Source organism: Pseudopodoces humilis, chromosome 1, assembly GCF_049639895.1.
Source record: "Pseudopodoces humilis isolate 2021_Gansu_Grassland_sample_001 chromosome 1, ASM4963989v1, whole genome shotgun sequence".
In the NCBI taxonomy this organism is placed as follows: Eukaryota; Metazoa; Chordata; class Aves; order Passeriformes; family Paridae; genus Pseudopodoces; species Pseudopodoces humilis.
The window spans coordinates 48330535-48347668 of NC_142200.1; the positions used below are offsets into that span (position 1 = coordinate 48330535).

The 17134-nt window shown below is 38.0% G+C and overlaps 1 protein-coding gene across 3 annotated transcripts in view; it reads right to left on the reverse strand.

The window, feature by feature from the left end:
* Positions 1-17134, reverse strand: part of MYOM1 (myomesin 1) — a 73053-nt gene that overhangs the window by 36076 nt on the left and 19843 nt on the right. For all 3 annotated transcript variants that reach the window (XM_014256868.2, XM_088051341.1, XM_088051338.1), the window contains exons 6-16: positions 14953-15045; positions 13975-14063; positions 13768-13827; positions 12210-12374; positions 11468-11629; positions 8354-8495; positions 6131-6330; positions 4438-4494; positions 3945-4069; positions 2172-2355; positions 968-1142 (exon numbers count right to left, since the gene is read on the reverse strand). In XM_014256868.2, the coding sequence (XP_014112343.2) occupies positions 968-1142; positions 2172-2355; positions 3945-4069; positions 4438-4494; positions 6131-6330; positions 8354-8495; positions 11468-11629; positions 12210-12374; positions 13768-13827; positions 13975-14063; positions 14953-15045 (1452 nt within the window). The remainder of the gene's footprint in view (positions 1-967; positions 1143-2171; positions 2356-3944; positions 4070-4437; positions 4495-6130; positions 6331-8353; positions 8496-11467; positions 11630-12209; positions 12375-13767; positions 13828-13974; positions 14064-14952; positions 15046-17134) is intronic.

Below are 17134 nucleotides of genomic sequence, written 5' to 3' on the forward strand. Positions count from 1 at the left end.
AAGGATGTAATAATGACACACATAAATATAAATGCAATATAAATTCACTAAAGAACACATAAATGAAATTGTTGTGTGTGTGTTCAGTGAAGTGAGATTTTAGGTACTTCTGATATACTAAGCATTTACAATGGCCTCCTAAACAAAAAAATTGGTCCAGAAGTATTTAGCAGAGTCTTACTTATTGTAATAAGGGTTGTCACAGATAGCGAGTACAAATAAGCAGAATCAGTCATAACAATCAGGGACTGTTTCTGTATTGACATCAATCCACTTGAGGAAAAAGCTCTGCACTTACTCCTTCAGACTCTGAAGATTACATACTTACTCAAATGAAACCAAATCTGATTTATCTCAGGAAGTTTTAAATCTTGATTATTTTTTCTGACTGGAGACCAAGCTTCATGTCGATAAGAAATGTGGGTTTGTACCCAATATTTAAGAGTGTTCATTAATTTCTCGATGATTACAAGTGAAAGAGCAGTCAGAAAGTAATATTTTTAGTGGGATATAGTCCACATGGCATCCTGACAGTCCAGATACACAGTCCAGAAATGTTTAAAGCAGTCTTCCAAAACAAAGCACTTTGCTTCCAAACATTATGCAGTTTATTTTTCCACATTTGTAAGTTCAGTCATTCCTCAATGTCCTGTTTTTCATCAAACTGATAGGCTGTACAATAGCTAGAAGTAGCAAACTGCTTCTCTTTTCTTCATTAACAATGTCCATGTTTCTTCCCCTTGCCTAATTGTTTCTAATATAAGGCTGATTATAATTTCTCTTTGGACAAATCTCACAGTTTGAAATGTGTTTTTATAACTTCTTATGAGCTTCACATGCAAGAGGGATTCCAGCCTGCTGGCTACCACAGAAAGATTAGCTCTACTACTACTAATGGCTGGAAAGGACATATATCCAATAAATCAGACATTGGTGACCATCATTTCCATAGTTTAAGATTAATTACCTTGTGCCTTTCACTGGATTGTTGTTGCATGGTTCCCAACGACCAGATCCTTCCACACTTGACTCAATGTAGTACCCAACCAGCTCCTTGGCATCTGGGGGCTCTGTCCAAGTGACAACAACTGAAGTATCTGTATTCCTAGTTGGCATGATACGGCCAGGAGCTTTGGGAATATCTGTGGGAGAGAAGCAGAAATAAATTAGCCTGCCAGTTAAAACTCACAAATAAAATAAGCATGAAATTCTATTCTTGATTATATTATTATGACTACTACAGATTTAATCTTAAAAAAACTACTCTGATTTAAATTAACTAATCTCTCAGGACAGGACAGGATCAATAGGCTCAAGCCTTCGGTGGTGAGGTTCTTCCCTTCTGTATTCCTAGGATTCAATGTATTTCCTTAAAATCATGTCTAACTTACCCCCTTGTGCTGAACATCTGCACCAGAGATGTGATTTGGAGCTTTCTAAAAGAGAAAATGTGCTAGGTGCACGTTGAAGATCTTGTGCAACCCACAGGATAAGCCAGAAACCAAGGCTTCTGTTAGGTGGCAAAGAGTATTAAACCCATTACAGGTATCTACAGGGTTTTTCAAGAAGAGATGTTTTACTCTTCTTTAAAAATGTATTTCATGTGCATCCAGATGCTCTGAGAAGTCAATATGAAGTGGACAGAGATCATTTGGGAATTGGATTGAAAGCTGCATTTCTGTTTGGAAACAAATTGGTTATGTAGGTGTAGCTACTGATGACTTTCTATATTGAACATCTTGGCTTCTCTTCCAGTGAAAACAGTCTCTGCTTTCATGTAAGTATTAAATTCTTCACTTTTGTTTAATTTGGCAAACAAGGAAGGTTAGACTCTGCTGATGTCTAGGCTTACTTTCAATAAAGAATCTAAGTAAAACAAAACATTTTCATACTTCCTTGAGTTTTCATTTTCTTTTGCTATTTGCAGTCTTTGCAGTTCTTGGCATCATTATTTGCAGCTTAATTTCCTTGGTTTGCATCTGTCATTTGACTGTACATTAAAGGCTGAACAACCCAAACAAAAATTTCTTTAGCTAAAGAGAATAAATTGCTGACTGCTTTTCATACTTGAATTATTTTCTGAGCAGCTACCTGCCCGCAGACAAAACAACTACCTCACAACCTGAAAAGTTACCATGGATGTGATTTAATACACGTGATCACACGCTTACCGAGTTTGTCATCCACTACAGTGGCTTCAGTTGCTTCTGAGGGTTCTCCAATTCCAGCTGAATTGCAGCAGCGAACTCGGAAGCAGTAGGATTTGCCTTCAGACAAATCAAAAACTGCAAAGCGAGGGGACTTCACAGGGATCTCGGTGTTCACCCTTTGCCAGTCCTCTGTGCCAGCAACACACTGCAGTCAAACCCAGAAACCACATTTAGAAGAGAAGTATCTGAAGGCTGAGCATCTCACACAACCACTGGACCACTGGAGTTCATGTCTGCCGTGGAGAATCCCTTCTTTGGGCCTTTCCAAAGTATGAGCATATTTCAAAGCTTTTGAATCTGCCAGATGTTCACTTACTTCAGAACACATACATAAAGTGTACTGGTTTTAATATACCAGAGCTAAACCCTCTCCACTGCAAGGAAGTGATGTTATTAACTGCACCCAGTCTGGACCACTTTCAAAATGAGTTTTGTGGATATTCAGCATTATGCTAAGAGCAAAACTCTAGCATTACCACTTTGCTTCTAGATGCTCTTGTAGCACTCTTAGTGTCTTTGGAGTGGCTTTCAGAATTAATCATGATTTGGCCCTCATTTCCAGAAAAAAAATAACATTTGAAATTCATTTGTGAATTGTTTTTACTTCTGTGGCTAGAAATTCTGCATACAATGATCACTTACATCACTAATACTAGTGATTAATTTTTTGCTTTGATTTACATTAAGTATAATTTCAAGTAATGGTTCTGGTTTCTGAGGGATTCAAATTCTCATCTAACTATGTGACATTAGTCCTGAGTACTCAGCATGAAATCGGTTATTAATTAGCTTTCTTACACAGAAATTCAAAATTCATATATTCATCCTCTCTAAGGTTGTTGCTAAGTGAAACTCATTTATTTAGACCAGATTTTGTATGAGAGATGAAAACACATAATGGGAAGATATTTATGTCTCTCTTGATGACACCTCTAGACTGATAGGAAAAAACATTGATAAAAAAGTTTATGAGCCAAGAGATGCAAGTAGAAAGGGTGATGGTGTGAAGAATTTTCTAGGCTAGCAGCCATGAAAAAAGACCTTAGGAAAAATTAACCACTGAAATGAAAACTGATTCTGTTCTAGGAGATCAGAAAATAAATTTTGTGATCTTTGTTGAGTTGGTGGAGCAAATGGAAAGATAATGCAGAGGATAAACACGAAAAGGCAGCTGGAATAAAGAGCGCTGATAACAAGAAACTCTTGCAAAATGCTTCCATCCAAAATGTTCACAATCTGTCCTTCCAGACAAACTTCATCTATACAAATTATCTCTCTATCTATTTATCTATCTATCTATCTATCCATCCATCTATCTATCTATCTAATATCATATATATAATAACATATATATATATAAGATGCATAGACATAAAAATAAATGTATCTTATTTATTTATTTATTTTTATTTTATTTTTTTAAGCATGTGATTTTGCTCTGTGCTTTCACATTATAGAAGAAGTTTTGTTCTTTCTACTCCACGTAGGTCAATGACACAATTCAAGAATATTACAGGGTGTGACACATTGTTCATCTACTTTCCTATTTCCCATTTTTCTTTTATTCCTAGTTTAACTTAATCTACAGTTTGACAGTTACCTTGATGAACTTCTAATTCCTGCCCTAATTTACAAATCTCAGACAGAAATGAAAGTTAACCAGAGGTTCAGAAGAGACGACAAAACAAACATAAAATATTGGCACAGCATGTTTCTGATTTTGTCCAATTTTACCTTTTCCACAAAGTACATGATACCCTCATGGCCCCGCTGCCCAGGAGGTTTCCAGCTAAGTACAACATAGTTCTTGGTGGCCTCAATAACTTGGAGGTCTGTGGGGGCACCAGGAACAACACCCTCTGAAGGACAGGGAAGAATAGGAAAGAGAACTTGGATTATTTTCTGGTTTTGTATCAGAATTAGCATCATAATTTAAAAAATAGGAGTATCAATATACCTCAGCACTTAATCTATTTTTTTTAAATGTAGAGTTAAAATCTTCTAAATATTGGGTTTAAATTTCTTTCTTTCAATTCTAAGCATGATTTTGTTATGTTCTGAATAATAAAACTTCACCTCAAAAACCAAGTTGTTGAGTTATTCAAGGTCAAGTGACTTTCAGAACAACAAACTTTGGGTCTGTGCCAAAGTCCACTGAACTCAGAGTTTTCCTAATTACTCAACCAGCTTCACATTAGACATTTGTAGGCAAAAGGGCTGTGTTTACCTGCAGGTTCTTCCTCAGTCACAATAATCTGTCCAGTCCAAGGAGCAGAAGGGTGACCTGAAACAAATGTCAGAGATAACAAGGAAATAGGACACCAGGAAATTTTTGAACAATGAGAAAACTGATTCTTTTGTTGCTCAAAACTAACAATTGCAAGATCCCCATGAGCTTCATTTTTGCTTTATGCTGTGGCTGTTGCTCATGTAGCAAGCTAGTTACCCAAGCTAGTTGTGGGTTTAACAGATTGAATACTGAGAGCAGCTCAGCATTTAATATAGCTAGAAAACTTAATCCACTGAAACATCTATTCCTTCTTGAAATGTCACTGAAGTCTCCTAGGTGACAAGCAGAGGTATTTGGTTCACTCAGCTCATTGTTTTCAGAGAATTAGTTTCAGCTTTATATTCCACCCTCTATTCCTTTGGTTTAACAGCTCACTTATTAAAGGAACTGTCAAATTCCTGCAGGCTGCATCTTGTCTCTTTTTAACCACTTTCCTTCACATTACCAGCTTTTAAATTGTGGGTCACAGTCACAAACAGTAACAGCTCAGCCTGACTCAACATGTCCACTTGATAAATTTGGGTGGCTCTCTGAGCAACCAATATGTTATCACACTATTGCAGTTATGCAGCTTTCAACCAGGTCAATGCACTTTCAGAGATAATTTTTGCAAACGCTGTTCTCCGCCTCCACATTGTTCACCTTACATTGGCTGATCCGTTTTGGAGATGAAAGAAGAGAGGAAGCAGGTGGGGAGAAAAATTATGAGACATGAGAGGAGGAGATATAACAGGAATAGGCCACCAAACCCAGACTTCACCTCCTGTGACAGATTCCATGCTGCCCATTGAGGAGAAGACTCCTCCCTCCTCCCCTGGCTTAGGGTTTCACATGTCTGACTGAGTGCAATGTTTCCTGGCAGTGCCAAATCCCTTTCCTCTGGCCTTTTGTTTTATCTTGAATGGAAACCTAGATTATCTGGCTGCAGTACTATACTCATTAGCTTGTACAAGCTGGGACCATGGGAGCAGTGTAGCTTTGTGTACAATAGCCCTTCACATTGGACCATTTTAAATTGTAAAACTTCAGAAACATGTAGAAATAGATTTTGAATAAAAATAGAAATTTATTTTAGGCATGTGATTATGCCATATGTGTAGAGAGGTGGGTTTGGAAGCAAAATGTCTGAGACATTGTGAAGCCACAAGAGAAATATCCTTCACTTGTAAAATGCTAACCTTAAAGCAGGAAGCTTGGGATCTGTTCAGCTTTCCTGATGTTGCTCTGATGTTATTGCAAGACTTGGATTGTCACATGAGAACAGAATCAGCCACCCTTGTCTGTGGCTCAGAGAGAGACTGTTCAACAGCTACTCTGTTGGCTGAACAAAACCAAGTCTCTCTAGGCAATTAAATTATCCCGTGCCTTTTCCCCCCCTTCCTGCAAATTTGGAGCATAGCACTGCAGTCAGCCAAAGCCATTTCAGCATAGAACACTTAGTGCAAAGAGCACTGAGATGATTTCTTCCTGGCAAAGCTGTCTCCAAAGAACATTTTGGCTTTGCATTGCACCCTCTAGTGGGAGTTTGAAGGCTTATGAGTTGATAGTCATATAGTCATACATTTTTTTTTTTTTTAATGAGTTGTGACTTCTCAAACCTTTCATGCAACCTGTAAAAAGCACATCTTACTTCTAAGCCTGGCTCTGTCTGCAGGATCCAGAGCAGCCACAGGCTCTGACACCCGGGATGGCAGGCTGACACCAGCTTTGTTCACAGCTCGGACTCGGAAAATGTAGGAACGGCCTTCAATCAGACCAGTGACAGGAAAGCGAGCAAACTTCACGGGATTCTCATTGCACTGGGTCCAGTGGGACGTGCCAACCTCACACCTGGAAAACACAAACAGCAAGAGCAGTGTTGGGAAGGGAAAAAACATGAACTCGGGGCACCCACATGTCTTTGGAGCTTCGCCATCTGTTGGCTGGTCCATACCAGTTTCCAGCAGAATTATATACTGGTGACATCAAAGCAGCTGCAGCAAGGCGTCAGGCTGAAGTACCAGCTGGGCATGCACTAAATCCCTCACAGCTGCACCCTTCTTTCCTGACTGAAAAAGGGATAAGAACAGACTTACTTCACTGCTTAAAGCCTCCAAAGTATGCTTAGGGAGTGGCAGCTTTAGCTTACTTGACAGGACAGGAAATCTGCATCCCTTGCAGTTGTCAGAAGGACACTACTTCAGCGTTCCTGCACGATGCTGCACTGTACACCCCACAAGATGCTGTGCTTCATGGGGTGCAGAGACCTCCAGTGTGAGCTCTGGGATCAGCCCAGCACAGAGAGAGCTGTGAATGGGTTAAAGGTGGGCACTCAGTCAGGCCCTGCTTCAGAGCCCAGACCTCTGGGGCTGCCAGGGAGCCTGTGGTGTGCTGGCTGTAGTCCCTACAATTACAGGACCCAGCGTGATGCTGCTGGTCCCACAACTGTGAAGCCTCACACACATCAGGAGGCTGGTTTGTGGCAGAAGGAAGATATGATCAGTTCAGGGCGGCAGGAGAAGCCTGTGGTGATGGTTTCCCTGTATCCAACAACATGGTCAACAGGAACATGACCTTTCAGTTTGGAAGAGACTACCTGGTGAGCTTCCTACCAAAGAGAAGGCTCCTACCCAGATCTCTTGGTACATGCAAGAATCTATCCTGAGAATTGCTACCATCCCAATCAGGGTGGTTTTGTGGTTCTTGTGTCTGCTTGGGGTGAGAGACAGACCAGCACAGACCAGTCCTGCTAGTCACCCCCTCAACTCCACAAGGCAGTAAGGGTGAATATTTGGGTCCCTGAATACTTTGGTGGGATCCAGCACTGGAGAGCAGTAACTCATCTTTGAATTTGAGAGCAAATGCAGAATAAACAAGGTGAACACAACAGAAAAAGCAAAATTCCATTTCTCTTGCAGTTACTTCAGTCCTAACATCCTTCAATAGCCTAGTTTTAAAATGAGATATTATTGCTCAGAGTCTAGTCCTGTCTTTTGTTTAGGATTTTTCAACGAATGTTAAAGAGCCATAGCTTAGATCTAGCAGAACATAGTTACAGCAGTGACTGGCACTCAAAAGTTATCAAAACAGTAAAGTTATATTTGAGTGTTAGATTTATTTCACAAAGAAATACCCTCTTTTTACAGATATATATTTTATGTATATTCAAAGGCATAACATAATGGCATATTTCATATATATATATATGTTTGGGTGTTTTTTACATGGATTTGAATAAGCACAGAGGAACCTCATATGATGGACTCTGTTACTGAAATCCAAACAAATATTACCAGCACTGAAAATTCAAAAAAAAAGTACCAAAATACTGACTTAATTTCTTAAATCACAGGCTTCTAGGATCCTGAAGGTTCACATTTTTTAAAATAATTTCCAGGAAGCTTGTGAATCTAAGAACTGGAATAACAACAGCATTTGGGAAAGAAATCCAAGCCCCTTTGAGATAATATTTTGCTTTCTGGTACATAATCAGAGAGAGGCAATAGAGCCTTGGTACTGAAGGAGCCACAGCTGCCTGATGCAGAATTACCAAACACTACAAAATCCCGAGGCCTCTCAAGCCTCAGAGAAGCAGCAAGGGCTGAGATCTCACAGAATCCTTTCTATGCAAATTAAATGAAAGAAGATGTAATTCTTTCCATAGAAGTTAGATCAGGCCAAGCCAAAACAAAACAAAACAAAACAAAACAAAAAACCCAAAACAAAACAAAACAAAACATCAATTTTCTTCTGGCCAGCAACAAGAATGAAAATAATAAATGACTGTTTTATCTCATGCTGTCTAATGTGTCTTTAGTTTTTTCTGTTGGAATGAGCAGCAATACGAATTCTCCAGTCCAGCACACTCACTGACCTGTCAATGAAATATCCAAGGATGGGGTTTCCTCCATCAACAGCGGGTTGCTTCCAGGAGACAATGACATAATCTTTGTTGGCATCTAAGCACTGCACATCCAGTGGTGCACCAGGGGCTCCAGGAATTTCAGCATCAGCATCTATGAGGATGGAGAAATATGTTTGCAAATGTGAACCACAGTTCTTTAACAATTATTAATCTTTAAGGACCAAATTGTATTCCTACAGACTTCCAAAAAGTATTTTCTTTTATATTGCTAATGTTTTTCTAGGTTTTGGCTTTTCTTTGCAACATTTACAAATGTTTTATATGTTACAGCATACTGTAAATGTAGACATTTTAAATAGAATTAGTATCATGCATTTTGGTTAGGGAGCTGCAAGAGACACTGTTGAACTAAAAACTTGGCAGCCAGGCAATAGTTGAATCAAAAGTATTCACCCACTGGATATAACAATACTGAATTAAATATCTTATCTCCACTCATAGTTCTTCGTTGTTTGGTTTTGGTTGGCTGTGAACTGTAAAGGTATCAAAACCTTTTGAAGTTTAATTATATTACACATACATTATCACTGTGAAAATAAGGATAAGCATTTTTTTTTTCAAGTGTTTACCATAAATCTGGGACTGTTGGTGTCAAAGGGCCTTGCCTCCTGCATCAGCTTCTGGACATGTCTTATCTAAAGCTTTGAAAAATTGTGCTGGGCACTGGGGAATTTTTACTGTTTACAAAGACTCTGATTTGTGAGATGGTGCAATTTTCATGTAGAGAAAAATAACCTTTGCAGGAAGATTCTGTGAAAGACTTTCAAGTAAGAGATATTTTTTCTCTGCAGAATAGCATCAATTTGTACAATTGTGAGCTACCTCAAAAGAAGAACTAAGATATATATACCTGAATAAAAAAAATTTTAATAAATACTATTCATATATTCTACACAAAACTGAATTTTCAGAAAGATCTAATGTTTTCAAGGCATTACAGGTTTTTGCTTTATAATATACAGTATTCACTATTTTTCATTATTTTTACTTTCATGAAAAAAATGACTTATTAGAGTATTTAATATGCTTCATCAAGTGAAACATTATTCTTCCTAAAAAAAAAAAAAAATCCCAGCCACACTTGACACTCTTACAGGCAGAGTAGCATCACACAGAGCTTTTCAAGGTGCCCCAAAGTTGCCGAGTCCAGGTTTTAATTACAGGTAACTTGATGCATTTTTAAAAATGGTAACACACAGAGTAAACCATCCAGTTAACATCACAGTATAGTAAGAACATTAATAGTAATAACAATATGTCTTCAGTGATCTCTTTATGAAAGGTTTTAATTGCCCATATTTGCCACTTGACAGAACATGAGACAATGGTTTCTTTCCAAGACAGACTGGGAAACAGCTGGGAGAACCAGCATTGCTGATCAGCCTCTAGGAGGCTAGGATTTCATCCCTGATGGCATGCTGGCAAATGATGACCTGTAGCCATGGCAGAGGCATCACACATGCTCTCAAAGCCAGTCTGGAGGCATAACATTAGGAGCCTCCCTTTCATGGATACACTAATTTTTGCGTGTGATACAAAAAACCCACAACTGCTCCAGCTTAAATACCAGAGCTGCCATTTAAAGAAAATTTGGCTACAGTTTAGGAGTGATGAGAATACAGCAGCCAACCAAGATTTTGGTGACCATTTAAATAGGAATGTAGAATAAAATTAATGTAATTAGAATTTAGTAAACACACACAGTATGTTTGTGTGTGTAGAAAGATACTCTACTGAAAGGGGTGGTGGTTTCAGTCAGGTCACACCTGTGTTGCCAGAAGATGTAATAGGATTGAGGGTGATCATTTATTTATATGGAAGCACAATGTAAAACAAATAAAGGAAGACAAATCCTATTTCTTGACACAGAAGCTCATTTCAATAGGCTCTTTTCTTCAGGTGTTGAAAACGTCTGCTTCAGTTGTATTTTCTGGGCATGTTGTTATCTCACACAGCTCTGCTGAACTTGGCAACAAGGAGCTGTTCTGGGCATGGTCTCAGAGCCAAGAATCTCCAGAGCCTTTTGAATTAGAATTACACACTTCAGCTGCTTTTAGAAGCTGGGACAGATATAGAATCAGCACACAACTGGATAGCAATGGCTCCTTTTAAAGAAATAATTCTCAATGGATATTCAATAAAGTTTTTGGTGGCACAAGCAAACAACATTCACAAAAATTATATTTTAATTCCACTCCTCACTGCATTACTTCAGAGAATCACATGGTGCTTGAGATTGGCAGGCAGCTCCAAATATTGCCTAGTTTAGCCCCTGGCTCAAAGCAGAGTCAGCCAGAGCCTTTCCTCATATGAAAAATGCTCCAAACTGTAAATCACCTTCAGATCCCTTCTGTGGCCTCATCTCAGTGAGCCCATGTATCTTTTGTATGGGGGATCCCAGGAATGGATCTAGCATTCTAGATGAGTCCCACCAGTGCTTGATGGCAAGGATCACCACCTCAGTCTGCTGGCAATGCTTTTCCTAAAGCAGCCTGGGGTGCCACTGTCTTTGTGACAAGGGCACACGTTCACCTTGGCCCGCCAGGATCCTTCCTGCAAAGCAGCTCTCCAGACAAACACTAGCCTATTCTGATGCATGAGATTATGCTTTTCCAGGTGCAGATCTTTGCACTTTCCATCCCACTGTATTTTTTCCTCCTGTATGCATTAGACAGAATCCCTCAAATTGTGCAGAAAATCTTGACAAAAATAGTGCAGTTTAGCTAGCAGTGGGATGGTTACAAAAAAGCATTTGCAACTTATTATGTGCATTTTTCCTCCTTATGACTGATGTTCAGCACTCTGAACATAATACCCTAAATTTCCTCCTCAGAATGTCAATGGAGTGTAGAGGTCTTCAGGCACAAGACGCCAAAGCCTGACACATGCACGTATTTTTTCCAGAGATAATGACTGGAGTGTGCATTGCTAGGCTCCATTAATAGAAAATTATTGTTCTATTGCAATGGGGTGCTGGGGAAAGGGCGGGCGAGCACCTCAAATACCTGAGACTGATTTTCCCTTAGCTCTGTAGTGAGTTTTGTGCACAAGACAGTGCCCCACCTCGAACAAAGACATAACCGCTGTACTCCTCATAGTACTCTCCCATCGCCACTCGCAGTGTGTAAAGACCTTCATCTTCCTTGTTTGCATGAGTCAGCGTCAAAGAAGCTCTCTCCCCGCTCCACTGCATCTGGACCCATTTGGATGGTGTAATAAGAACACCTAGGAATTAGAGAATTTCATTGTGAGAACCAGCTGGAGCTACTGAGGAATAGATTCTGAATATGGAAAATATACTGGAATAGATTGGAATTACAAAAGAGACCACTCTTACTAGACAACATTCTGTCTTTGAAAAGAGTCATAAATAACATCTAATTCTGCTCTTATGACAGCTTTGATTTCAAAGCATTACTTCAGAAAGCAATATTTTTTTATCAGCTGTTACAGAACATTGGGCAACTACTTGAATATATCTTGGCATATAAATAAATAAATAAATAATAAAAGCTATATGAGCTCTATAAATGCCACATAGATGTTGTCTCTGATAAAAATGCTTCTAGTTTAGATATTTTTTATGAAATAAAAAATCTCTAGAAGACATTTTCACAGTGCTTTGTAAATTTCCTGTGGTTTCACATCAAAATGCTCAATTATGATACAATTTTAGTTGAAAAAGAGAATATTATCATTAGAAACCCTGAGAAAGTGACGACCAAATCATAACGTTGACATTAGCTGAAATAAGTAAAGATTCACATGAAAGAAGTTTACATTTCTTCTTGTCAAACATTCTCACCATTCCTGTACCACTCAATGTCTGGTTTGAAGCGCTTGATATCAGGATTGATGACAACTGTGCAGCCAAGACTCATTGTTTCACCTTCTCTCCCAAAGGCTACATCAAACTTGTCGACAAAGCTGATTTCAAACCTGGAAGCATAGCCATGTGGGGTAACAGCAACTGTATAAGAGAAAAAAAATCTGTTTTTCTTTCCTTCTGTGACAAGAGTGGGAAGAAAAAGTACTCAGTGATTATGAACACAGTCCTAGGTAAAGTTCAGGCTTAAATAGGAACAATGTGTATATGAAGTCATCATCTTCAGAGGTAATTGCAGTGTTGGATAATTCAAGTCCTTTCTATTGCAGAGAATTGACTATTTCTTCATTCATACAACTCTAGTTCTTACAGATAGTTCATTTTAGCAGGGAGAAGCTGCTGCAGAATTAAATTTCAGAATTTTCAAAATTTTTAATCCAGTGTTTTAACATAAGGTTTGTTTTATGACTTAAAAAGACTTCTATTTGTGATTAATTATTTGTTCAGGTCATGCTGATCTTTAGCTTATATGGTTCTTCTCTTTACCCATTTTAACTCCTTGCTCTATCTCAGAGCAGTCATTTGTCCACTTTGCCTTTGTTTTTGTTAGCTAATAAGCCTTTGTGGGGGCTACTATTAATATAAAAGGGTAGCCTGTTTCTATTTCTGTTCCTGAATTTATCTTTTCACATGCTGTGTGTCCCAATTGGTGCAGTTTTCCAGACAGAATATCCTAAGTGCCTTTCACTTGTACTGTACATACATGGCAGAGGGGCTTCCATGTTTGTTTTGAAAACAGCTCAGCTGATCAAAACTAAGGTCACGCTTTACATTTACTCAACTAGCCTGCTCTGATAACTTTCCCTCTTGCTGTGATCAATGAATATATGCAAATCATGATCTTTCTTTCCCATAAAGAAGTGATAGATCACAAATTTTATCGGCAATATATGGAAGTCTCACTGTCAAACACTTCATGGGGTTCCTAGGGCACCTTCACCCACATGGCATATGTGGGTAGACTGTTTTATCATCATGGAAGCACAGATACCATATTGTTACAATGTGAGGTTCTCAGGTAAAACAGACTACAATTTTTACCTGGATATATCCCGAAATAGTGTCATTGTGTTCTGGATATTTAATATTTTCTATGCATTTTCTGTGCATTTTCACAGCTTATGGAACCACATAAGCAGGGGACAACAATTCAATCACCTACTCTTTGTAGGCCCATACTTCCCCATGCCATGTTTTACACATTGCAAAAGAGGAAGTGGTTCTCTCTTTGGCAGATTCTATTTCATTGTGAAGTGCAATATTAACAGGATGTTTCTTACATAAGCCAACAGACCTAGAAGGCAATGCCATTTCCCCCCGCTAGTGAGGCTAACACCATCCGAAATTGTAGAGCTCCACACTCTTGTAAATCAGACCTACTTCTTATTAAAATAATGTTACTAAATATTCTGCTTAGTCATGTGTCATGATGTCACAACTATAAATGGAATTGTCAAAGAAACATATTGTAACTTACATGGAGAGAGGGAAAGATTTCTAGCATGCAAAAGACTTGCGTCAATTTCTCCCTTGTACCCTACACAGAAAAGGACAAAATGTGTCACCATCACCAAAAGGTAAAGTCTCTGTGAGACACAAAACCAAAATTGGTAATGTGCATCTTAAAAAAAAAAAACAACAAAAAAAACCCAAAAAACCTTGAAGGAAATTTTTTGCAACCTACTCTTTACCACGAGGGAAGCATAAACCGAAACTTCTCCTTTAACATTCATAGCAGAGGCATGATACTGGGCAGTGTCGTCAAATTCACATCTGAAATCATAGAAATGATTAGGCAGAGCACCCATTTACTCCCTGGCATAGCCTCTCTGGTGTTTTAGATTAAGAAAACCCTCAGAAATCTGGGTAAAATCCATAAAGTAAAAAGCCTGAGAGACAGACATGCTGGACACTGGACAGATTGTAGCCATTAGATTTTTTCTCAATGTTAAATCCCAGTGTTTGAAATGAATGCCTCTTTTCAAATATCATTTATGGATTTGAAATTAGGAATACAGAATAACTAGTAAAAACCATCACTAATTTACTGTCTCTATGAAGAGATGCCTAACATGGAACTTGTAGAAATTGTAGATTTCATAAAATATTTTCAAAGGGCATGTGTCAGTATATAAATTGTCAAATCCAGGTTGTTGTTGATTAGGTCTTATGTTTTCAATGTTTTTAATGCAAAGGCAGTGCAGAAATTTCCCACTTGGAAGATGAGTACTATTAAAGATCTTGTATATAAGTGAGGACATCTTGGTTCTGTTCCTGATTTCAGTAAGAATTGTGAACTCTGCTATATTTGAAAAACAGTTAGCTTACATATTTTTACATGTTTAATTGTACTCATCAAGCAAATAGATGGAAAAAGGAATCATAGATGTCCCACTTTTCTGACTCGGCCATAAATAGAATATCAAGAGAAATAATCCAGATAAATAATTCAGGTAAATTGCATGTCCTCTACTGAGGTAAACCAGAACTGCTTCAATGTTTAGAAGACAGCATTCACCACAGTTGATACCTCTGATATCACCTGACTTGATATCTCCTGCAAGATAACATATCCCAAGAGATATGTTCACATTTTGCAGCTCTCATTTTATACCTACAGTTCAGCTTAAGCTGTTTGTTAAATTATTTAATATTTCCTTACTCAGTTATCTCCAGGGAGTGCAGCCCATATCGACTTTGAATGATATACTTGCCAGGGTGAGCCTGTACATCAATGGGCACGTTGTTTTTGTACCTATGGAAAAGCAAAGAAGCAGTATGTCACAAAGAGAAATCATTCTATACTTTAAAAGGTCAAGTGCTTGATATTTGAAGTAGAATATCAGCTCCTGCATGTTTCTCCTAGATAAACTGTAGTCTAACTTCCTGGGAAGACATTACATGTCTTTGGAAGTGTAACCTTTCTCTCTCTCTCTTTGGCCTGCCCCAGGTAGATTTTATTCTCAAATTAAAAGAAGAAAATAGTCTTGAGTGGGATGAAAATCAGTTCATATTACCACAAACTTCACGTTACTACTTGTAAAAGAAAGGAGGAGTCACATGAGCAACATCTCAGAGTTGTAAACAGCAAATAAAAATTTTGTAGACTCCTTACTTACTAGCTATCATAAACATATTGTTTGGTTTGCATATTTGACCTACTTTTAAAACCTTCATATGCACAAAAAATGCCAGGCAGAAGGTTAACTTTTTTGTTTACTTGCAACTTAACAGGATTAGACTGGCATACACTATGAGTGTTTTTCTGGCACAGGTAGGAAAGGTTTACTGTTCAAAATTCCAAAATATGTAAAAGTACATAAGTACATAATTTGAAGCAATGAATGAATCAGTGGTGAGCTGTTACTGCTAATTTCAGAATTTATACAAACAGCTTGAGACTCTCATAGTGGAAGAACAGTGGTGCATGATAAATTATTACTCTTCAATTGTTGTGTAAAATGTTGCTCATTCTGGACAATATATGGTGTAATCAAGTAAATGTTTGAGTGAATCCTGTCTTAAGTAGGCATTGGAAATATGGAAAAAACTGGCAATAGAAGTCTAATAAATAAATTGCACTCTGAATTGTATTCAGTACATTTGGCATTGATTTGAGGTCCATAAAGAAAAAATGTTTTCTAAGAGAGTGTCCCACTTTGCATAGCTTTCCCTGTTCTTCATAAGATGTGTATATATATATATACACATGTAAGTGTGTGTGTGTGTGTGTAAAGAAAGTGAAATGATAAAGGATGACAGAAAAAAGTATCTTCTCTTTTACTCTGATGTAGAAGAAATAAATCTTTCTTCTCCCAACAGATAACCAAAGAAATTTGCTTCTTCATTTCAGATTTTATATTTTAAACCTTTGATGATTTTCAGTCAGGAAAGAGAACTGGTCTGGTGTCAGCGGCTTGCTCCACTTCACCAAACAAATCAGTAATTAACAATTTTATTTTCACCAAGAATATTATCTGTTGAATATATCTCAAGATGAAGCTATATCCACAATAAATCTGAAAACTGTCTTTCAGCACCATCAGCATTTTAAAGAATAATACATAAAAATAATAAAGAATATTTCCCTGACTACAAATATTTGGGCATAGAAATACACTGAGAGTTTTCCAAGGGCTTAAGTGAGTAAGGACCATAAACCCTAATGCTTTTTATCCTCATCTTCCTCTCAGCAAAATGTCCCTGAAAAGGGACTCAGTGCAAGACAGTACTCTCTGTTCTGCACATCAATCATTTGCAGAGATGCCTGACCTCATTATTCTATTATCCTGCCTTAGGCAAAGAATAATACATTAGTCCAGCAAGAGTAATATATTCACCACTCTTCACCCAGTCTGTGAGCTGGTGCCCCCAGACTGAACTGCCTGGGAACATCAGGGCATCTCTACATCACATCTAGTGTCTCAAATATTTTAGAAAATAGAATAATCCTATCAGTTCTTAATATTTTCCAGGGACTATGAAATTGTGTAAACAGGACTTAACTGCACAGTATCTTTAAATTTTCTCCAAAGGGCTGTGAAATTCTTGGATCCTATGGCAGCAAAGTTGTTTGGTAGCATGTGCTGTGCAAAAACAAGCTTTTACTGGGTCATGCCAGCAGCAAGAAGACCTCCACTACTTTTGTCACCATTATCAGGTTAGTAAAAAATAATTGATTCAATTTTTTTCTTATTTATATTCATCTACAGAAAGAATAGGACCCATGTTGGAAGGACCACTTGTTATTTCTGGAAATGCAAATTCCAGAGCAGCCAAGTCATTAGCTAATGTGGGACTGCAACCTCCCACTGTCATTAGCCACTGATAATTTATGCTTTCTG